General features: G+C 37.4%; 3 protein-coding genes across 5 annotated transcripts; 2 read left to right on the top strand and 1 right to left on the bottom strand.

The window, feature by feature from the left end:
• Window positions 1–689: 689 nt before the first annotated feature.
• Window positions 690–12,583, top strand: LOC127648394 (cytosolic Fe-S cluster assembly factor narfl). 2 transcript variants are annotated; one of them, XM_052133057.1, is made up of 11 exons: window positions 690–792; window positions 1,130–1,225; window positions 1,509–1,652; window positions 5,187–5,322; window positions 5,433–5,567; window positions 6,557–6,675; window positions 7,165–7,294; window positions 7,964–8,036; window positions 9,101–9,238; window positions 9,617–9,774; window positions 11,710–12,583. In XM_052133057.1, the coding sequence occupies exons 1-11, from the start codon at window positions 727–729 to the stop codon at window positions 11,949–11,951; spliced, it is 1,437 nt and encodes a 478-aa protein (XP_051989017.1). In that variant the 5' UTR covers window positions 690–726; the 3' UTR covers window positions 11,952–12,583. The 2 variants fall into 2 exon arrangements, with proteins under 2 accessions (XP_051989017.1, XP_051989018.1); XM_052133058.1 differs by having other exon boundaries at window positions 5,190–5,322.
• Window positions 12,584–12,769: 186 nt separating this feature from the next.
• On the bottom strand, window positions 12,770–21,152 carry LOC127647734 (hydroxyacylglutathione hydrolase, mitochondrial-like). 2 transcript variants are annotated; one of them, XM_052132175.1, is made up of 9 exons: window positions 21,017–21,152; window positions 17,921–18,053; window positions 17,782–17,846; window positions 17,566–17,683; window positions 16,100–16,208; window positions 15,802–15,905; window positions 15,108–15,209; window positions 14,937–15,016; window positions 12,770–13,802 (listed from the first exon to the last, which is right to left on the bottom strand). In XM_052132175.1, the coding sequence occupies exons 2-9, from the start codon at window positions 18,023–18,025 to the stop codon at window positions 13,703–13,705; spliced, it is 783 nt and encodes a 260-aa protein (XP_051988135.1). In that variant the 5' UTR covers window positions 18,026–18,053; window positions 21,017–21,152; the 3' UTR covers window positions 12,770–13,702. The 2 variants fall into 2 exon arrangements, with proteins under 2 accessions (XP_051988135.1, XP_051988134.1); XM_052132174.1 differs by having other exon boundaries at window positions 17,921–18,084; window positions 21,017–21,127.
• Window positions 21,153–22,085: 933 nt separating this feature from the next.
• LOC127648011 (acylpyruvase FAHD1, mitochondrial-like) lies at window positions 22,086–23,160 on the top strand. The gene has a single exon (XM_052132568.1). The coding sequence runs from the start codon at window positions 22,307–22,309 to the stop codon at window positions 22,964–22,966; it is 660 nt and encodes a 219-aa protein (XP_051988528.1). The 5' UTR covers window positions 22,086–22,306; the 3' UTR covers window positions 22,967–23,160.
• The last annotated feature ends 377 nt before the right edge of the window (window positions 23,161–23,537 follow it).

Consider the following 23,537-nt stretch of genomic DNA (forward strand, 5'->3'; position numbering starts at 1 on the left):
GTGGCAAAATGGCTTAAGGTCAACAATGTCAAGGTATTGGAGTGGCCATCACAAAGCCCTGACCTCATTCCTGAAAAAGGCCTACAAACCTGACTCCGTTACACCAGTTCTGTCTGGAGGAATGGGACAAAATTCCAGCAACTTATTGTGAGATGCTTGTGGAAGAATACCCAAAATGTTTGACCCAAGTTAAACAATTTAAAGGCAATGTTACTAACCAAGTGTATGTAAACTTCTGACCCACTGGGAATGTTATGAAAGAAATAAAATATGAAAAAATAATTTTATCTACTATTATTCTGACATTTCACATTCTTAAAATAAAGTAGTGATCCTAACTGACCTAAGACTGGGAATGTTTTCTACGATTAAATGTCAGACATTGTTTAATAGGTGTACGTAAACTTCTGACTTCGGCTGTATATCTGTATCGGTGTGTGTGTGTGTGTGTGTGTGTGTGTGTGTGTGTGTGTGTGTGTTATTTGTTTATTTATTTGCAACAGTTTGACCTCTGACAAGAAAGATGAACTGCGCTCGTTACATCAGCGTTATTTGTTTTCCCGCCTATATTCCGACAAGTCCCGCCTCTCGCTTGAGAAGTTTGCTGTGATTGGTCAGGGCTACTAACAGCCAGTCTGCAATTAGACAGTTGAGAAGTCAGTCACACAGTTGTACCAACCATAGCAAAGGGCGGGGCTTGTCAGAAAACAGGTAGAGAGTGTAACAATGGCGTCGCACTTCAGCGGAGTGCTGCAACTCACAGATCTGGATGATTTTATTACTCCGTCTCAGGTTAAATGTCTATTTCTGTCTTATAATATAAATAATTGACATTAGCATACATTCCAAATATTTACTTTAGCTTCGCTTGATGTGTCAGAAACAAAACAAAAACGGTGACAGAGTTCACGTGATCATACGAATTTAACATTGAGTCACGTGTTTTCCACAATTAGTTGTTAATATTGTTTGTCAGAGCAGGAATGACAATTCCTACAAAGTCAGATGGACAGAGTTTGGTTCTGTCTTTAAACCTAGTGTGCTCCTTAGCTAGAGGGCATTTCTGAGCTAATTTTGAGCCAGTGGGTCGGGTTTGGGAGTATAAATACATTTCATTTTCATTTGACAGGAATGTGTGAAACCAGTGAAGGTGGAGAAGAAACAGGGAAGATCTGTGGCCAAAATCCAAATTGAAGATGATGGCAGTTATTTTCAGGTCCAGCAGGTGAGTAGAAATCATGTGACTTTTATTTTGAGTCATTATTGTAGAGCTGTGTTGTGTCTGTTCAATTTATACCCAGAAACTTCTGAATTCATTATCCTTTTTTTAGTTGTCCTTTTAGTTTTCATTGTTGTTAAATTGATGATATCTGTCTTATCTATCTATCTCTCTCTCTCTCTCTCTCTTCATTCATATATATATATATATATATAACTGTGTCAATCTTTTGTATGTCATGTTTGTGATTTGTAATAGACATGAAATCAAATATTTGCTCCTTTCACAGGATGGGCAAAGGCAAAAGTTGGAGAAAGCAAAGATTACTCTGAACGACTGCCTCGCATGCAGTGGCTGCATTACATCAGCAGAAAGTGTCCTTATAACCCAACAGAGCCATGAGGAACTATATCGTGTGCTACGTCATAACAAGGTACATTATGTGCATCAAGTGTACATTGTTGCTCGTCATACCTGCATTTAAATTCAAACGAAACAGCATGCACAACCAGGGCCATAGCCAGGGTTTGAAAATGAGTGAGGTGTCAAGAGTTTTACCAAATGACACCTACAAATGCAACATTCTATACATCAAAATTAAAGGACAGAAACCAATAATATTGACAATAAATTGAAAATGCAAAATGTACTCATTAACTACAGAAAAACAGCAAAAGTTAATTAACAACTACTTTAACTAGGGCTATGTTAAATCTGTTTAAATCTATGTTTTCTTTTTTCCAGACTCTTAATTATTTAAAGGTACACTCAGTAATTATTTCTCATTTTAAAAAGTTTTACTCCTGAAGAAATTAATTATAAGTTTGAAGCATACAGTATGTATAAAATCATGAGCACTCATATGACTAGAGTCCTCATCTCATATTAGTCACCTTATAAAAGCTGTTTTATGCTACATGGGGCAGGGGCGCCCTCATGGGGGCTGCCATTTTAGAATCACATGATCAGCTGAATACTACTCTTAGTCTTGTTATTGGACACTTTCACTCTTGGATTAAATGAATCATGGCTGATTGTGAAAAGTGAATTTCTACAATGGCATCTGCACCTGAACACTATTGATTTTGAATGATGCTGCATCCACACCACTAGATGTCACTGTGAGACCAAGATGACATGAACAGAGTTACTGAGTGTAAGCTACCTTTTAATTCACATTTTTCAATTAAAGTTCATTAGAAGTAAACATATTTACAAAGGAGGAAAAAGTCATAACTTCATACTTAATTCATGAGTGTCCAGGCTTTAAAGCTTTTTAGTTAAATTCTGCTTTGTATTTGCCTTTATGACAACTTCCCATTGTTAGTGCATACAGAGTTTAACTATGGAATTAGTAAGATCATGTTAATCACATGTGTGTGATATATATATATGTGTATATATATATATATATATATATGTATATATATATATATATATATATATATATATATATATATATATATATATATATATATATTAATCTATGGAATTTGTAATGAAAAGCAATATCCTAAACACATGTAGAAATAATAAAAACAACCTCCATAAAAGTGACTTTTATTGCCCTAATATACAATATATCATATTTTTGTAGGCTAATAATATTAACATTTATTACAAATATATATACACTATTTCTGGCAAAATACCATAGTTACTACTGCAGTTAATGTTCCTACAGTAACATTATATTTCTATAAGGGTGCGGATTTGTGTAATGAAAAGCCTGTAATTAACCGCTGTGAATGGAACAATGTGTTCCTGTTTACCTCGTCACTGTGGTTTAATATGACGGGCTGTTTAAACTTGTTTCAGCTAGCTTCAGCACAGAGCCTTTAAGTGTCCTGTATCAGATGTGTTTATAACAGAGAATTCTGTGTCAAATTAAAATGGGTTGTACGTGACTCGCACTGTGTTAACCTCGGGACAGCATGCCGCATGCGCAGTGCAGGTTCATCAGATTAGTGAGACCGGTCCCACTTTTACTCTGCTCTGCCCCGAAAAATGTGCTGCGCTCTTGTAGTATTTGCGGACACTACAGAATTCATCCAACTGTCCAAACTAAATTATACATGCACGCAAACACTCAAAGGAGTTATCAACAGCTTTTTTTTATTTATTCAGTTGTACATGGCATCAACATTTATTTTTGAATATGAAAACATGACAGAGGTCCAGACCTTGGTGGCTTCATAGCGGGCTACGGCCATGTGCACAACATATTTTACTTCCGTAATATGCAGGGTTGAATAAGAGGTGATTTCAAAGATTACATTGATTCATATTTTATTTCTTTGCGGTAACATGCACAATAAGACCAGGAACATGTATTAAAACGATAGTTCACCCAAAAATGAAAACCTCAGAAAATCTCCATATTAGGAAGTGCAATTCACCGTGGAACATATTCAAGTACTGTTCAGCCATTCTTTATGGCAAAGTCAACCAGTTTACTTTCTTAAAGGGACAGTTCACCCAAAAATGAAAATTCTTTCATCATTGACTCGTCCTCATGCTATCCCAGATGTGAATGACTTTCTTCTGCTGAACACAAATGAAGATTTTTTTAAGAATATTTCAGCTCTGTAGGTCCACACAATGCAAGTAAATGGTGGCCAGAGATTTTAAGCTCAAAAAGCACACAAAGGCAGCATAAAAGTGATCCAAACGACTCCAGTGGTTAAATCCATTTATTCTGAAGTGATATGATAGGTGTGGCTGAGAAACAGATCAATATTTAAGCACTTTTTTCACTATAGTTCTCCTCCCTGTCCAGTAGGTGGCGATATACATGAAGAATGCGAATCGCCAAAACAAAAGAAGAAAAAAATGTGACACTGGAGATTTATAGTAAAGGACTTTAATTGTCGTTCAAAAGTTTTGAAACACATGACTGAAATGTTTCTCATGATCTTAAAAATCTTTTGATCTTAAGGCGTATGATTCGATGTTTGAAATTAGTTTAGTAGACAAAAATATAATTGTGCCACCATATTAATTTATTTCATTATACAATTAAAATTGTATTTAAAAACAAAAAAGTTTTTGAAATTGATGACTTGGACCAAATAATAAAGAAAAGCCGCCAATAAGTGCCCGACATTGATGGGAACTCCTTAAATACTGTTTAAAAGCATCCCAGAGTGAATCCTCAAGAAATTGCTTGAGAAAATGTCAAGAGTTCATGTCTGCTAATTCTAGGCAAAGGGGGAATACTGTGAAGATGCTCAAATATAACACAGTTTTGATTTATTTTGGATTGTGTTTAGTCACAACACAATTCCCAAAGTTCCATTTATGTTATTCCATAGTTTTGATGACTTTACTATTATCCTTAAATGTGATAAATAATAAAGAAGTGGAGGTGGCGTAGTGGGCTAAGGCACAAAACTGGTAATGAGACGGTTGCTGGTTCGATCCCCACAGCCACCAGGTTCAGGTTGGTCCGGGGGGGATTGTCCCTGTAACTGTAAGTCTCTTCGGATAAAAGTGTCTCCCCAATGCATAAATGTAAATTAATAAGTGACCCTAAACTTTTAAGTTGTAGTGTAAATATTGATCTGTTTCTCAGCCACACCTATAATATCACTTCTGAAGACATGGATTAAACAACTGGAGCCATATGGATTAGTTTTATGCTACATATATGTGCGCTTTTTGAGCTTCAAATCTCTGGCCACCATTCACTTGCATTGTATGGACCAACAGAGCTGAAATATTCTTAAATAAATCTTCATTTGTGTTCAGCAGAAGAAAGTAATTCACATCTGGGATAACATGTGGACGAGTCAATGATGACAATTTTCTTTTTGGGGTAAAATATTCCTTTAAGAAAGTAAACTGGTTGACTTTACCATAAAGAATGGCTGAACAGTACTTGAATATGTTCCACTGTGAATTGCACTTTATAATATGGAGATTTCCTGTCTGAAATCACTGCAGCAAAATTACATCCGTCTCTTAGCAGCAGGTTATCAGTAGTGAGCAGAAAGTGGTGGTGGTGTCTGTATCGCCGCAGTCACGAGCTTCACTCGCCGCACATTACGGTCTTGGCAGCAGCGATGTGGCCCGTAGACTCACCAGCTTCCTGAAGAACTTGGGTGAGAAGAGAAAAACCAAGAGTTTTTGTTCGGAATGGATATAACGGGTCATAAACTTGCAAAGAGATTTGTCAGATAACTTGCATGGAATCTCTATTCTGTTTTTTCAGGGGTCCATCATGTGTTCGACACTGGCTTCAGTCGGACTTTCAGTCTGTTAGAGAGCCAGAGAGAGTTTCTAGAGCGATTCAATCGGAAGGATGAGGACAAGAAGGCCTTACCGATGCTGGCCTCTGCCTGTCCAGGTAATCTTGTCTCATTCTGTATGACCTTCCATGTCATACACAAACACACACACACACACACACACACACACACACACACACACACACACACACACACACACACACACAGTGCTGTGAAAAATTGCTCCAATTGGAGAACTTGGCACAGTAGTGAACCTTCCCAGAAGTGGCTGTTCATGACTCCACTATCAGAAAGACACTGGCCAAAAATGGCATCCATGGAAGAATCACGATGCGAAACCACTGCTAACCCAGAAGAACATCAAGGCTTGTCTGGATTTTGCCAAAACACACCTTGATGATCCTCAAACCTTTTGAGAGAATGTTCTGTGGACTGATGAGTCGAAAGTGGAACTGTTTGGAAGACAGGGGTCCCGTTACATCTGGCATAAATCAAACACAGAATCCCACAAAGAGAACATCATACCGACGGTCAAGCGTGGTGGTGGTAGTGAGATGGTGTGGGGATGCTTTGCTGCTTTAGGGCGACTTTGAGGGAAACATGAATTCTGCTCTGTAAAGGAGAACGTCCGGTCATCAGTCCGTGAGTTGAAGCTCAAGCGCAGCTGGATTATGCAGCAAGACAATGACCCAAAGCATATGAGTAAGTCCACCTCTGAATGCCTCAAAATAAGCTAAATTAATGTTTTGGAGTGGCCTAGTCAAAGTCCTGATTTTAACCCGATTGAGTTGCTGTGGCAGGACCTTCAATGGGCAGTTCATGCTCGAAAATCCTCCAATGTGGCTGAACTAAAGCAGTTCTGCACAGATGAGTGAGATAAATCTCCCCCACAGCGTTGTGAAAGACTGATCTCCAGTTATCTGAAGCGTTTGGTTGCAGTTGTTGCTGCTAGGGTACTTTTTCACAGTACTGTGTGTGTGTATGTATATATATCATATGGATCTGCAAAAACTTAAACAACATTAACTTAACATATGTTCCTGCTGAGATTTTATTCTTGTTAAATGACCTTTTTATGTTCATTCAGGGTGGATTTGTTATGCTGAGAAGACTCATGGTGAATTTATCATCCCTTACATCAGTACGACCCGCTCACCTCAGCAGATGATGGGATCTGTAGTCAAGGGTTACTTCGCCACTCAGACGGTACTACAAAACTGGTCCAAAAAGCCTGATACCAATAATGAAAATGCTGCTATTTTGCTTTCCTGTATGTGCAAAAGTTTTATCACTTAATTGTCGTGGAGTGTGGAGTGTAGATTGATGTGGAAAAAACCCCCCAATAATTTAAAGCATTTTAGCATAAGGCTGCAACATAACAAAATGTGAAAACATTAAGGGGTCTGAATACTTTCTGAATGCAATGTACTACATTTAATTGTGCACATCCACACAGTTGATCGGTGGATGCACACTATGACTGCGACAAGATACTGGACCATTTCTTTTCTGCATTCAGAGTAAGTCCAGCTAAATCGGGCTGCATGCAGGTAGTGTTTCCCCTTATGCAGTGTCATGGTCCTGTACACCGATGCCAAGCGTTCATGTCTAATCGAAGAATACTTTGGGTTATAGTGTTTCCTTTTGTATCTTTACAAAATTGTATGTGTGGATATTAATCCTCTGATTTCACAGGGGGTTTCTCCACAAATGATTTACCATGTGACTGTGATGCCCTGCTATGATAAGAAACTGGAGGCTTCGAGACCAGACTTTTACCTCAGCGAGTTTGAGACCAGAGAGGTAGACTGTGTCATCACTTCAGGTGTGTGAATCTTAAAACATTAAAGGGACAGTTCACTCAAAAATTAAAGTTCTCTCATCATTTACTCACCCTCATGCCATCCCAGATGTGTATGACTTTCTTTCTTCAGCAGAACATAAATTAAGATTTTTAGAAGAATATCTCAGCTCTGTAGGTCCATACAATGCAAGTGAATGGTGACCAGACCTTTTAGTAGCTCCACAAATCACATAATGGAAATATAAAAGTAATCCTTAATACTCTAGTGGTTATATTTATATCTTCTGAAGCAATATAATAGGTGTGGGTGAAAAAGCAATTTTTTTTACTCTTAATCTTCACTTTCAGTTTCACAATTTTTTTTTATTTTTGTATAATCTGTTCCTCACCCACACTTATTTTATTGCTTCTGAAGATACGGATTTAACCACTATGTACGCTTTGGGGTTACTTTTATGTTCCCTTAATGTGATTTTTGTCGCTACAAATGTCTGATCACCATTCACTTGCATTGTATGGACCAACAGAGCTGAGATATTCTTCTAGAAATCTTCATTTGTGTTCTGTAAGTAAATGATGAGAGAATTTTCATTTTTGGGTGAACTATCCCTTTAAATATATGAACTCTGTGAAACTGTTTTTGGCTTCAAGAATGAAGCTCGGCCCCTCATCGGTGTGGTTGGTTCACAGGTGAAGTTCTGAAGATGTTGGAAGAGGAGAACGTGTCTTTGAGGGATGTGGAACCGGCACCTCTAGACACAATGTGAGTTTTTAATGTTACAACAGTTTTGACAGTGAAACCCAGCTGCCACTATATGATGAGGAATCAAATGTTCCTTTATCTTTAGAGAAGGGCTGTCGATTTAATGCATTCATTTAGTGTGATGAATTATATAAAAAAACAACGTGTTAAAAAAATTAACACAATGAATTATGCCCCATGACGCGTATGTAAATCCTGTAATAAAAGTATGGATTTTCCTACCATACGACCACTTCAAGCCTAAAGTATTTCTGTTTTTAAGTGCCTAAACAAACTGCACAATGACCTCTAATTTGAACTTGACAGCTCATTCTAAAACATTTGCCATTTATGACACTGAATACCAGTGAGACGGTCCAAATGCATCCATCTTAGGCAGGCATGTTACATAGAGCAACCATTAATAATAGCGAAGACGGAGCGCAAAAACGTGTACTGTGAGAGCAGAACAATTTGGGAAACTCGCTGCAAAACGGATTGCTAACCACTGTAGGCTTGTTCAGTGATATGAGAATAAAACAAACAATATATTGTATTCTTAAGCCACTTTTTGTATCGTCTAATCAATGCTTTAATCATCTGCCACAATTTATTTCATACTGAATTTCATAGTATATTTATAATAATGCAGTTATGCATTTTTTATTATTATGTTTATTTGGGGGGCCTTTCTCAGCAAATAATGATATATGCAATTATTTATGATTAATTCAATTAATTAATAAGTCCTGTGAATAATTTAATTAAAACAAATTAGCAATTTACAGCCCTACTTTAGAGGATAAAATAGCTTGATGACTCAGCACACAAAACCACCTCCCAGTCTAGTTGCAACAAACAATCTTTTCTGGACATTGTGACATCACAGGCGAAATAGTTCTAAACACCAGAAGAACTTATTCAGTTTCTTTCAAAGGTCAGAGAGGATGTGTTACATGGTCAGGAAAAGCTGAAATATTTGTGACCGTTATAAGTGGAAGATTTATGATATACGACCCAGTTAAGGAAGAAAATAGTAATGGGAAGACATGGGTATTTGTTGGTTTGTATGTGTGATGCTTTAGGTTCAGTAAAACATGTGGAGAGGAGTTGCTGAGTCATGAAGGAAGTGGATCGGGAGGGTATCTTCATCACATCTACAAACATGCCGCCAAACAACTCTTCGGGGTTGAAATAGAGGAACTCGCATACAAGACAATAAAGTAAGTCTGAATTGACCAATTAAGATCAAGTTACAAAGTCATTTGTCATTTTGAGGTTTTAGACATATTTTGGAATTTATAACACTTACAAAAGTTCTGTACCATTGTTGTAATATGCATGTGTCATAGTAATACCACTGTATTCTTTGAAGTACCTTGGAGTACCATTTAAATACTAATACTTAAATACGAAAAGGGTAATAATATCTGTGGTATACATTATGGTGTATCACCTGATACCATCATTGTAACATTGTAGCACTACAGTAATTTTCAAGGGAATATGATTGGGGCAATTGATTATTTTAAATGATTGTATTTAGCATGTCCTTGTCATCCTTAGCTTGTATTTGTAAATTTTTCTGTTGTGTCCAACAGAAATAAGGACTTCCAGGAAGTGACTCTAGAGAAGGACGGTACGGTTCTGTTGCGGTTTGCTGCTGTCTATGGCTTCCGGAACATTCAGAATCTGGTGCAGAAGCTGAAAAGAGGGAAATCCCCATATCACTTTGTAGAAGTGATGGCATGTCCATCAGGTGAGAAGGAATGAAAAGCTGCAAAGATCTTAAAGGGATAGTCACCCAGAAATGAAAATTCTCCCATCATTTACTCACCCTCATTTCATCCCAGATGTGAATGACTTTCTTTCTTCAGCAGAACACAAGTGAAGATTTTTAGAAGAATATCTCAGCTCTGTAGGTCCATCCAATGCAAGTGAATGGTGATCAGACCTTTTAGTAGCTCCACAAAACACATAATGGAAATATAAAAGTAATCCATAAGATTCCAGTGGTTTAATCCATGCCTTCAGAAGCAACATAATAGGTATGAGTGAGATCAGATCAATATATATATATATATATATATATATATATTTTTTTATTTATTTATTTTTTTTTTAACTATCAATCTCCACTTTTACTTTCACATCCATCTTCTTTTATGTTTGGCAATTAACCTTTTTTCTCCCCACTTTGGAATACCCAATTCCCAATGTGCTCCAAGTCCTCATGGTGGTGTAGTGACTCGCCTCAATCCAGGTGGCGTAGGACGAATCTCCGTTGCCTCGGCGTCTGGTGCGTTCAGACTAGAGGCGTCGAGAGCGTCAAATCGACCGGAAGTCATTAATTTTCTATGGCAGCCAGCATCTCTCTTGGGCGGTGTGGGCGTCAGAGGAAAGTTTAAGTGCGGGCAACATTATGGTAATGAGCTTTGACGCGGTTCAGCGGTAACCTATTGGAGTATAGAAGTGCTCCGAAGACTAAATGGAGGAGAAACTGATTATTGCCGTGGCGGGTTTTACTGTAATATTTGATCTGTCCCTGTTTGCTTAAAGGGATATCATTTTTTTTTCAAAAAACGATGCATGGGGTGAGTTGATGAAGCTGAAATTATGGTTTATATAATATTATATAATAACATATTAAAAGACTCCATGATATACGCTACTTGTGATATGTCAGCAAAAAAGATACCGGTCGACGTGTCTGGATGTTTTGCGGCCCCTTTAAATATAGTTCACAAAACCAAGCATTCTGAACGAACATTGCCGCCTATTTCAACTACGTCAGAGCGTCCACGAATCTTCCATAGCGTTGTTGGCAGGGCAGCCAGAGCGAATTTTCACTCTCTGCCTCTGGTTTGAACGCACGGTCAGACCGTCAATCCGCGCATCTATCACGTGGCATGTTGAGCGCATTACCGCGGAAAAATAGCACATGTGGAGGCTCACGCTATACTCCACGGCATCCACGCACAACTCGCTACATGCCCCATCGAGAGCGAGTACCACATTATAGCGACCACGTGGAGGTTACCCCATGTGACTCTTCCCTCCCTAACAACCGGGCCAATTTGGTTGCTTAGGAGACCTGACTGGAGTCTCTCAGCACGCCCTGGATTCAAACTTGCAACTCCAGTGGTGGTAGTCAACGTCTTTTACTCACTGAGCTATGGGTTACTTTTATGCTGCCTTTTATTTGCTTTTTGGAGCTTCAAAGTTTTGGTCACCATTCACTTGCATTAGATATTCTTCTAAAAATCTTTCTGCAGAAGAAAGTCATACACCTCTGGGATGGCATGAGGGTGAGTAAATGATGAGAGAATGTTCATAGTTGGGTGAACTATCCCTTTAAGGAAACATTATTTTAACAAAAGGTTTAGAGTTTCTGAAGTAAATGACTGGGAGTTGCCCATGCAATGTTTGCCATTGATTGCTTAGCACACTTCACCTCGAAGCACAAGTTAGCTAAGGCTTATGGATAGAGATTTAAACAAACCCGTAGCCCTAAGTATGAGCAATAATAACACACCACAAAAATAATGGTAGGACCATGCGTTCAGTGTTTGAATAATCTATTCATCCAGTTATTTTGGATGTCTATTCCAAAATTTGGATAGTGTTTATTTAGTGGGTCAGTGGCTTAAATATCTTGATCCGATTCAGTCATTCTTTCTTATGTACATTTTAGGATGCCTTAATGGTGGAGGGCAGCTCAAGCCGTCTTCAGATCAGTCCAGTAAGGAGTTGCTTCAGCAGGTAGAAGAGTTATACCGCGCTGAACGCACCTCGACACCTGAGGAGGACACACAAGTGGCTGAACTTTACCACAGCTGGTTCGAGAGTTTTGGAGAGGAGAAAGCAAGACAGTTGCTTCACACACAGTACCACGCAGTACAAAAAAACACCAATGGGCTCAGTATAAAGTGGTGAAAAGCCGAGATGTGCCGAGACACTGATTATGTTTTGTGCTGTTTGTTTAGACTCAAAAATGATTTTGCTCACCATTTTGTTGTTCAAACCCCATTTAACTTCCTTCTATGGAATGGAAAGGAAATGTTAGGCAGAAGGTTAGCCTCAGTCACCATTCACTTTCATACAATGGAAAGCAATGCTGAAAATGTCCGGTTGAGAAACACTTTTCTTTCTTTTGTGAATTCTTCAGCCATACTTGAAAAGACAAACCATTACCCTGAATTTTTTTCATGTATAATTTCTTCCCCTTGTCTTCATTGATCTTACAGGAATCTATTGTAGAATAGAATAGAAGCCTTTATTTTGGTCACACATTACACATCCATTTTTGGATATATACAGTGAAATGTGTTTGTGAGTGCAGGGTCAGCCATGATACTGCGCCCCTGGAGCCGATAGGGTCGAGGGCCGTGCTCAAGGGTCCAACAGGGGCATCTTGGCGGTACTGGGGCTTGAACCCCCCAATCTTCTGGTCAGTAACCCAGAGCCTCAACCGCTGAGCCACCACTGCAGTATTTATGATAATATTATAATTACGTGTTGCCATGTTTGTAATCATTCCATGTATATAATATTTAATGAGAAATTAAACTACATTTATTTTACTAAAACAAATGTCATGTACTTTTATGTATTTTCTGTTATCATATTTTTATATTTTTAATTATAAAATGCCTGATTTTATGTATATCTTAAATATATTGATATATACTGTACAGATACTGTAGTTTTTAGAGGCCACAGTTACACAATCCAGCCACACACATCAACCCTTAAAAATAGTTTTAATGTTTGCATCGTTTTCAGTTAGAATATTGCAAATATATATATATATATATGATATGCATTATTTATATTATATATAAACAGGTAATACATTTAAAATGTTAATAATATTCAAAACAAAAGCAAACCGCAGTCACTTTTACATTTAAGACTTTAATTTAGTTTGAACACAACTAGATCATCTCTTTTGATGACGGAAAGTGCCAGATCAGCTGAAACAACAAACAGGACGAGCCAAAACAAAACTAGACGAAAAAGCTGAAACGAGTATTTGCAGTGTTCAAAAAAACGGTCGACATTCTAAATCAACCGGAGACAATGAAAATAAAGCAATTCAATCACAAACAATCTTGAGATGGATTTGATAATACATCATATTATTTTGTAGCAACACCCTCTTATTGACAGTTGTTCATAAAACCCCATGACATCTCATCATATAAAATATTTCTTTTTGATTTACAAAATAAAACATTGCACATTAAGACAAACCTTTTTAAAATGGAACTATAATATAACAATCTAATGTTGGCTCAAACATGGCCTGGAAATTAGAACCTACATAAATCAACTGTCGCCTAGAACACAGAGCTAGTGCAGCGGAACTTCTTTTAGAACACTCAAAACATTCTAAAAAGATTTTGATTACATGTATTGCTTGCAACAATCATTTACATACATTGTACAGGTAAACACTCCTGTGTATTGCTCATTTTAGACCATTAGTTGACTTTAGAAAAAATGAATGAAGATATACAGGTCAGTAAATTTGCTTTTGCTTTAGAAAAATAGCACATAACTGCAGCTAGAGTTCCCATGTGTCTTGTGTCTGCATGAACTTCTGCTATTGTAAGTGAAATGTCGAGTAGTGATAATCGTAGTGGAGATAGTTAATGTAAAGACGAGCCTGAAATGACATGAGCTCAATCCTTCGGAACTCTAAAGCTGTCTTTTTCCTTACGGATGCGCCTCATGGTCTCAATCGGGTCTCTGGTCCCGGCGTGCTCCTGTACCGACTTCTCCCTGAAGCGCAAAACAAGGAATTGAGAAAGAAATCTATATTTATTCCAAAACAATCATTGCTTTATTATTTTTAAAAATAGATATTTTTATATATGTGTTTTTGTAGTCTTAGCATTTCAAGGTAAAACTTTACAATAACGTTCCATTTGTTAATATAAATTAACTACGGTAGTTAACATGAACAATAACATTTAGTAATCTTGGTTAACAATTGTATTTGTGTAAACTAACATTAAAAAAATTTATAAATGCTGTAAAAAAAAAAACACTATTGACAATTGATATTTCGTGGTACTTAATGCTTTAATGTTATCAAATGGAACCTTAAACAAGGAAATTTGAAAGACATAAAAATTTATTTTTTAAAACAATCAATGCTTTATTGTTTTAATAAAAAAAAATATATATATATTTTATTTTTATGTGTTTTTGTTTTAAAAAAATATCAGTTTTTGCAAATACAAGGAAATGCGAAAGTAATCAAAATTGATTTGGAAGCAATCTTTGTTCTAGTTCAAGCCAATACAAGTTTATATATATAAAAAAAAAATAACATTTCTGGGGGTCTGGGTAGATCAGCAAGTATTGACACTAACTATCACACCTGGAGTCACAAGTTCGAATTTATGGTGTGCTGAGTGACTCCAGCCAGGTCTCCTAAGCAACCAAATTGTACCAGTTGCTAGGGAGGGTAGAGTCAAATGTGGTAACCTCCTCGTGGTCGCTATAATGTGGTTCTCGCTCTTAGTGGGACATGTGGCGAGTTGTGCGTGGATGCCGCAGAGTATAGCGTGAAGGCTCCATATGCGGTACGTCTCCACGGTAACGTGCTCAACAAGCCACGTGATAAGATGCGCGGATTAACGGTCTCAGATGCGGAGGCAACTGAGATTCGTCCTCCGCCACCCAGATTGAGGCGAGTCACTACGCCACCACGAGGACTTATTGGAAATTGGGCATGCCAAATTGGGGGAAAAACAACGTCGCTAACCATTAACTCCACTTCCTTATTGCCCAAAAGCATAATTCCAAGTTCAATCAAAGTTTGTATTACTCCGCTGTCAAGATGTAAAATGCCCCGACAGGCAGTGCGAGCTGGTAATGCAATGTTAGGAATAATTGCACATGCTCTACCTCACTCTCATGAACGGGTTAAACGTGAACTCATCTGCCACCGTGGAAGGAATGGTCGGCTCTCCGTTGTCATATTTCTCCTATCCGTATAAAATAAAGGTTATTCTTTTGTACACTTTGGAATGGAAATATCTGTAAAGAAAATAATGGTCAAAGAAGAGACTTAAATACCTTGGCCCATACTAATTTTTTTCGAATGGCCTCATTATTTGGCTCAACGTGACGTGCAAATTTCAGATTGTTGATGGTGTACTCGTGACCACAGTACACACGCTGAAACAAACAAACAAAACAGAATGGTGAGAGTTTAGATATACTTTTAAGTACTTATAGTGGCATTGTTAAATAGTCATTAACATTTTATAGAACAAAAACAGTGTTTATGACACTGTTGATAGTGTAACATTAAGGGCCTGCTCGACTTGATTTTCAAGGGTATTTCTTTTTACCCTAATGAGGGTGTATGTTTTCTAATCATATGTGTGCCATCTTTATATGCCAAATGCTTCAATGTATTAATATAGCACAGAATATGAAGAAATATGTAAGATGACAAATACAATTCATTACAGAGCATTGAAGGGCAATGAGTGGTGGTGGCGTAGTGGGCTAAAGCACATAACTGGTAATCAGAAGGTTGCTGGTTCGAGCCCCACAGCCACCACCATTGTGTCCTTGAGCAAGGCACTTAACTCCAGGTTGCTCCGGGGGGATTGTCCCTGTAATAAGGGCTCTGTAAGTCGCTTTGGATAAAAGCGTCCCAAATGCACAAATGCAAATGTATTTTTGCCCCGAGCCCACTTACATTTCTGACCCTGGTGTAACAAAGTAGAGAAGCTTTCAGTTTAGGTGATGAAATCCTTACCGTTTCTGGAGGAAGACGGCCTAAAACCTCTATCAGGGCTTTGTACATCTCTTCAGCGGTTCCCTCGAAGAACTTTCCACAGCCGGCCACAAACAGAGTGTCCCCTGCGCACAAAATGTATAATGTGAACATAACAGGAAACAGAGATCATAAGTGGTGCACTACTCACATTTTCTTCAAAATATGTACAAATGCGGTCATATCAAGCAATATAAGCTCTCTTACTTCTTATTGAAGTCTTATCTGAGGTTGTGGCATTAAAATAAATACAAATTAATACAATTATTGCATGTTCTACCTGTGAACAAAGCTGGCGGTTCGGTGCGGTTTTCATTCGTAACAAAGTAGCAGATGTGACCGGTGGTGTGACATGGCGTAAACAGGCACTTAACATTCAGTGAGCCCACCTGAGATGATCAAGAATATAAGATCACGGTTTAATCAATTTGACAAATCCTATGATCTGAAACGGGCCTCCTGAACATGTTCTGGATTGAAGACCATCAAACAACATTCTTTAAAGGGATAGTTCACCTAAAACTGTATATCCTCTGTACCCATCATTTAATCACCCTCATGCCATCCCAGATGTGTATAACTGACTTTCTTCTGCAGAACACAAATTAAGATTTTTAGAAGAATATCTCAGCTCTGTATGTCCATACCATAGACTGTAAAAAAAGATGGACGACGCCCCTTCGCTCTTTTCCATTGGTGAGAACTGAAGCCGCCAGTGTCCCGATATGGCGCTGACATCTTGGGACTTGAGTCTGTGCAGTTGCGATTTCGGGACCAGACCTGCGCAGTAGTGAGCAGGGAGTAAAGCCGCGAAATCAAGGCCCCGCCCTCACTCTCGCTGAATCAATCGCAAGCACACGCCCCTGCACTTTTGACTGTGTGAAATAATTAATTATAGAAATTTTGATATTAAATTTAAAGCTCCAATCTCCTCAGTCCTCCAACGATCCCGAAAAAAAGTCAGTTGGTGCTTCAGTGACTACTTCGCTCAGAGAACCTGTCAATCACAGCTGTCAATCATGATGTCACAGCAGCGTTTTTATAACTAACTAAAAACAAACTTATTTTGAAAACAAACACTTGAAATTACATCAACGTGATAGAAACGACAGTAAATGACAGAAACTATCTTTGGAAAAAAGATATGTGAAGTGTAATTTAATTGTTTATTTGGTCTCACGTCCCATTGAATAACATGGGGAGGCGGGGTTTATGACCTATACTAGGACCAGTCACCGGGGCGATCGAGACGTTTTGGCTTCACTTTTGAGGGCTTGTGCGGCACACTTGGTCCATACGATGGTGACCAAAACTTTGAAGCGCCAAAAAGCACATAAAGGCAGCATAAAAGTACCCCATAGACTCCAGTGGTTTAATCCATGTCTTCAGAAGTGATATGATAGTTGTTGGTGAGAAACAGATCAATATTTAAGTCATTTTTTACTATAAATCTTCACCTTCACATTCTTCTTCCGTTGTTTTTTGGAGATTTGCATTCTCCGTGCATATCGCCACCTACTGGACGCTTCAAAACACATGTATTAAACCACTGGCGCCGTATGGATGCTGCCTTTATATGATATTCGGACCTACAGAGCGGAGATATTCTTCTTAAAATCTTCATTTGTGTTCTGCAGATGAAAGAAATACATACACATCTGGGATGGCGTGAGGGTGAGTAAATGATGAGAGGATATTCACTTTTGGGTGAACTGTCCCTTTAATACAGTCAGAAATCAGGCTCACCTTGAAAGTGTTGCAGTGTGTAACTTTCTGAGTTAACGCCCCAACTCTGTCATCTCCTCCATACACAGTAAGTCCTGGCATTAACTTCACTAACTTCTCATTACCTCCAGCATGATCCCTGCAAGTGATTTAGAACCATTTACATCAACTTTCCTACTGGTTTCCTAATTTGTTGCATTTAACAAGTGCATCTAGTTTATTCCAGGCCTGACTCACCAGTGATGATGAGTTGTTAGGACGGTTTTGAGTTTCACGCCATGCTTTTTGGCCGCATCTACAACCTGAGACAAAAGCCAGAGATGAGTCTATTGGGTGCAGTATGTAATGTGCAGTACACACATTTAAGCATTCTTACTTTCTGTGGCTCTACCGGATCAACAATAGCAGCTTCCTTCGTGTCCTCATCAATGAGAAGGTACATGTAATTGTCGGTGAGGGCAGGCAGCAGTTCTACCTTCATGTCGGACTGTTCCACCAGAGATGATTTCCTAAGAGCGGAGTGAAAGAAGGCTGTAGGAACTTGAAAAACAGATCAGTATCATGCTTAGTTAATGTTCTAGCTTTATAAATTAAGATAAATATGTATTATGGCAAACAGCTTCCATTGTATTGTTTATGATGGCATTAATGGATATAAATACGTTTCATTTGGGATCTTTCTGGTGATTATTCCATGTTCATGGAGCATAGTGGGAAAATGCAGTTTTCCCCAGATCTGTCACAACCCGTGGTGCATTATAAAGAAACCCCTTGGAAGAGCGCAGTTGATAATTACCAATGCGGAGACAGAGAAGGTAACAGAGGTAGGCTGGAAGTTTATCTAGTATAGCTTTATAGATAAAAATATACAAATGCTGTTGTCTGCGATTGGTCAATGATGTCCACCCCACTAAATCATAAAGAATACAGTGGTGAGGGGGTCTGGGTAGCTCAGTGAGTATTGTCGCTGACTACCACACCTGGAGTCACGAGTTTGAATCCAGGGTGTGCTGAGAGACTCCAGCCAGGTCTCCTAAGCAACCAAATTGGCCCGGTTGCTAGGGAGGGTAGAGTCAAATGGGGTAACCTCCTCGTGGTCGCTATAATGTGGTTCTCGCTCTCGGTGGGGCGTGTGGTGAGTTGTGCGTGGATGCCACGGAGAATAGTGTCAAGCCTCCACATGCACTACGTCTCCGCGGTAATGTGCTCAATAAGCCACGTGATAAGATGCGAGGATTGACGGTCTCAGACGTGGAGGCAACTGAGATTCGTCCTCCACCACCCGGATTGAGGCGAGTCACTACGCCACCACGAGGACTTGGAGTGCATTGGGAATTGGGCATGTAATGAAATGCAGAGATGCATGATGCACTGAATCAAGGCTTTGTAACATTGAGGCGGCTGCATGCATATACAATATATCACCAAAATCAATCACAGGCAGAAACGTAACTTCCGCAAGTTGTTTCTTGGCATTAAAATTAAAGCAAGATTTATTTCTAAAATAAAAGCCGATCTTTACTTTGAGCCCCCCCTAACTAGATTAGCAATATGTACATTAAATAATAGCTTGTCATTTATCCAATAATTCATCTGTTTTATTTCTTTATGTTCTAACTAGTGAAAGTGAATGTTAGCATGCTAAATACATGCTGGTTGGAAGCACTACAGAACGTAGTTTAGTAACTATGTTGTGGTTAGCACAGCATTTGGTCAAAGAAGCAAGCAATCGCTTTCATGTGCGACATCTACTTGTCCTATTCATGCAGTCCCAACTCAAATAGATCAAGTAAACTTACATTTAAATGGATATTAACACAATGAAATCAAGTTGAGAAAAAATGTTGTAGGATTGGGTTGCTTTGGCTCATTTTATTTTAGTTAATTGTACAAGCAGCAATAATAATAATAATAATAATTATATATTTTTTTTATTATATATATATATATATATATATATATATATATATATATATATATATATATATATATTTATATATATACACTTATTTTTATATATATATATATATATATTTATATATTATTATTATATATATATATATATATATATATACATATATTTATATATATATATATATATATATATACATATATTTATTATATATATATATATATATATATATATTTATTATATATATATATATATATATATATATATATATTTATTTATTTATTTTTTTTGAGTGTAGTCACTATAATAAAACTGCCCAGCAGGAAAACTCAAGCTGGTCTTTTTTTTATTATTATTAGCTGGTCAGAGCTGGGATAAACCTGGTTTATTTGGTTGATCAGCTTGACTAGCACCTTGGCTAAGCTAATGGTGACCTGGTTAAGCTGGTTATGTTCCAAAACTGGTATGATTTGGATTTTCCAGCAGGGTGTGATAACTTGGTATTAGCCAGCACTACGTATTTAAGAGAAATTAAAATTACAGACATATTCTGAAATTTTGTACACAATGTGAGGAAATCCCATTTTGATGTATTATGATTTTACAGTAATCACATTAACAGTAGTAACTACAGTATTTTAATGGAAACTATAGTTCCTATCATAGATTTGTGTAAGGGTTAATTTCGCTTGCAGATAAAAGATGTTTTAGTAGCAACGTGATCATTAAGATTATTTATTTTGGAAACATCAGCATACAGAACACATGTATTATGTTTGTTCAAGTATGGTCACTGATATAAAAAGTGACATACCTGTACATATACATATATATTATTATTATTATTATTATTTTAAATACTACAAAGTTGGCCACTTTCAAATATATAACATATATTTTCCTAAATCATATTGGAATTTGAATATGTACATAGTGTATATGCTCAAAAATGTGCATTATATTTGCATCTATGGCCATAATAAATCATATTTCTGTATAGGGTGAAACTGTGTGTTTTTAGATGTCACAAGTGAACAAGATAACACTTATCTTCTGTATTGTTTTCTGAATGTTTACCATATATGTTAGGATCATCTGTGACTATGTCGAATGCTCTGATCGTTGCTTCTAATGCAATATTGATATTGTAACATATTAAAGCCTGGTATAATTGCATTACAATGCACCAAACGAAAGAATTTGACGTCATTATGAAATTACAATTGTGTATTAAGGAACATTTGATACATGGTTTTGTAACTTTTTATTGCACCACCCATTAAACAATGGTATGTTATAATGCACGACATTTCAAGTGTTGCGTTCACGCCTATTATTATGTCATATGATCACGGTTACATGCATTAAATGCATTCAACATGCCATACTCGATGACGTGTGTCAACAGCTCTGGTCGCATAAACGACAGTTTTCTCTGGTTTCTAACAACTCTTCTAGCAGATCAAAACCAGGTGGTGTGACAGCATTGGCTGATGGTTTCACTTCGATAAATAAGCCATTGTGCCGCATGCAAGAATAAAGATATTTATGTGAACATACCGAATTTCTGCGAGACAGCTCCGAGGACACCGAGAGTGCACGCACTCGCTAGCAATGACCTGGACAACATATCACGACTTGAGCTGTCAGAGATATTACACCAGCATAGGGAGGAAGTAGGACGTGTGGTTTAAAGTGCATCGGCCCACTTTTTAACTTTGACCCCTAGTTTAACCAATCCGACCGGAGGAGTGTGAATTCTAGTTTCGAATGCGCGAATCCTACTATGGCGCAGGCTTATTTTTAATATTCATGAGCCCCGTCTTCGTCATTGGAAGGCTGACAAATAACGTCAGCAGAATCGAATTACTATTCAGGAACAAGACTTCGCCATTGGACGGCTCAACAAGCAACGTCATTAACACCCTCATTAATATTCCAGAGCGCAGCTTCCGCTGTAGAGCGGTAGACTGTTAGAAATGGACTGATCTAATGTTCCTTTTTTTGTTGTTAAGTGTAAAATACTTTATTCATAAAAACAAATTACTTGATTCTTTAACCAGTTACGAAGTCTTTTCAGTAAAAATATCACATACAATCTCTTACCCTCATAATAACACATTTCTAAAGTAGTATGACCATGTTTTTCTTTCTGACTGAGAATGTTATTTTTTATATAAATTATTAATATTAATGTACAATAAATTATATTATTTATCTATTACTCTTAATATCCCCCCAATTTTCCTGTATTTTAGTGCATTCCTAATTGTTCTCTGATTATTTAATGCACAAATAAATAAAGACCAAGTGATCATTGATGCCTTGTATGTTTACACTATTTTAATTTTTAATAATATTTTTTAATACTGTTATTATTATTATTATTATTATTATTATTACAAATACTGTCACCTTGTTTATTTATATAAATAAAATTAAAAATATTATTAATTATTATTATTATTGTAGTTATTTATTAGTTTGCTTTTGTTGAGAGTACTGATGCTTTGGCAATAATGTATGTAAACACTCATGAAAATAAAGTACTTTGAAAATAAAAATAGGAAATTCATTAATATTCATAAGCTAAGCCTTCGCCATAGTAATATTGTCGATTTCGCTCTCGGGTTTTGTGAATGTCATGTGACGACCTGCTTTAAAATCAATGATGCTTTCTGGAATTAACGACTGTAAATGTATGCCAGTCTAGGAAAATGTAGTAGCATCAGATACATTTCAGTGTTTCTTAGGACTAGATTTACATATTGCGTATTGTAGGCAATTAACGCCTCCGTGTGAAGCGATCAAAGGTCATTTATTTCCGGTTACCAGGTGTCGGACTCGAAAATGAGCGCAAGGAATATCGCTCGTTTCTGGGAATGGGGAAGGAAAATCATCTGTGTCGGAAGAAACTATGCAGACCATGCCATCGAGCTCAAAAACGCCATTCCCACCGAACCTGTGCTCTTCCTGAAACCCACTTCTGCTTACATCAGGGAAGGGTCTCCCATTCTGGTTCCCTACTACTCCAGCAATCTCCACCATGAGGTTGAGCTCGGCGTGGTCATTGGTAAAGGAGGAACGGCTATTGCCCAATCTTCAGCCATGGACCACGTGGCTGGATATGTCTTGTGCCTGGACATGACAGCTCGGGACATTCAGGAGGTATGCAAGTCCAAAGGACTTCCGTGGACCCTGGCCAAAGCGTTCAACACCTCATGTCCCATCAGTGACTTCATTCCCAAGAAGAAGATTCCAGACCCTGGGAGCATCAACCTGTGGTTAAAGGTGAACAATATCACGAGACAGAATGGGAGCACATCTCAGATGATCTTCTCTATTCCATACCTCATAAACTACATCAGTGAGATTATATCATTGGAAGAAGGTGATCTTATTCTCACCGGGACCCCCAAAGGAGTGTCAAGTGTCCAGGAGGATGATGAACTTCAAGCTGGGATTGATGGCATTGTCACCATGACTTTCAAAGTTCATAGACAAAGTTAAATTTGCCCAGAATTGACATGGCTGGAAAGGACAGTCATTGCAAATATTAATCTGATGTGTATTAACTTTAGAATGGAAATATCATATGACAATGTTCATATACAATGATTTAAGAATGGGTGCTGCTGTCGCCTGTCAAATCCAACATCTAAATAAAAGAGTTCAATGAGGCAACATAAGACCTATTATGTGTTTTTTTTCTATCTTAAATGAAATTATATATATATATATATATATATTCATTTAGTTAAAGACAACTCAATTCAATTTGATGGATTTTATTTAAATAAGTAATATAAAATTATTTTAATTAATTTAACACTGTTAAAAAAAAATGTCATAGCATGCGTTTGAGGATATAGGCCTAAAATAATAAATATAATAAATACTACTATAACAGGTATTTGTAATTGTTGTTCACTTTTAATAAAAGAGAATTCCAAGTGTTTTAAAGATCAGATGGGGTGTAAATTCCTCTTACAGTTCATGCACTTTATTTCTTTTTATTTCTGACTGATATTTGTCTTTATTTATAATCCTGCATGTCATTCTAACACACAACACACATAAA

Source organism: Xyrauchen texanus, chromosome 8 (genome assembly GCF_025860055.1).
Source record: "Xyrauchen texanus isolate HMW12.3.18 chromosome 8, RBS_HiC_50CHRs, whole genome shotgun sequence".
NCBI lineage: Eukaryota > Metazoa > Chordata > Actinopteri > Cypriniformes > Catostomidae > Xyrauchen > Xyrauchen texanus.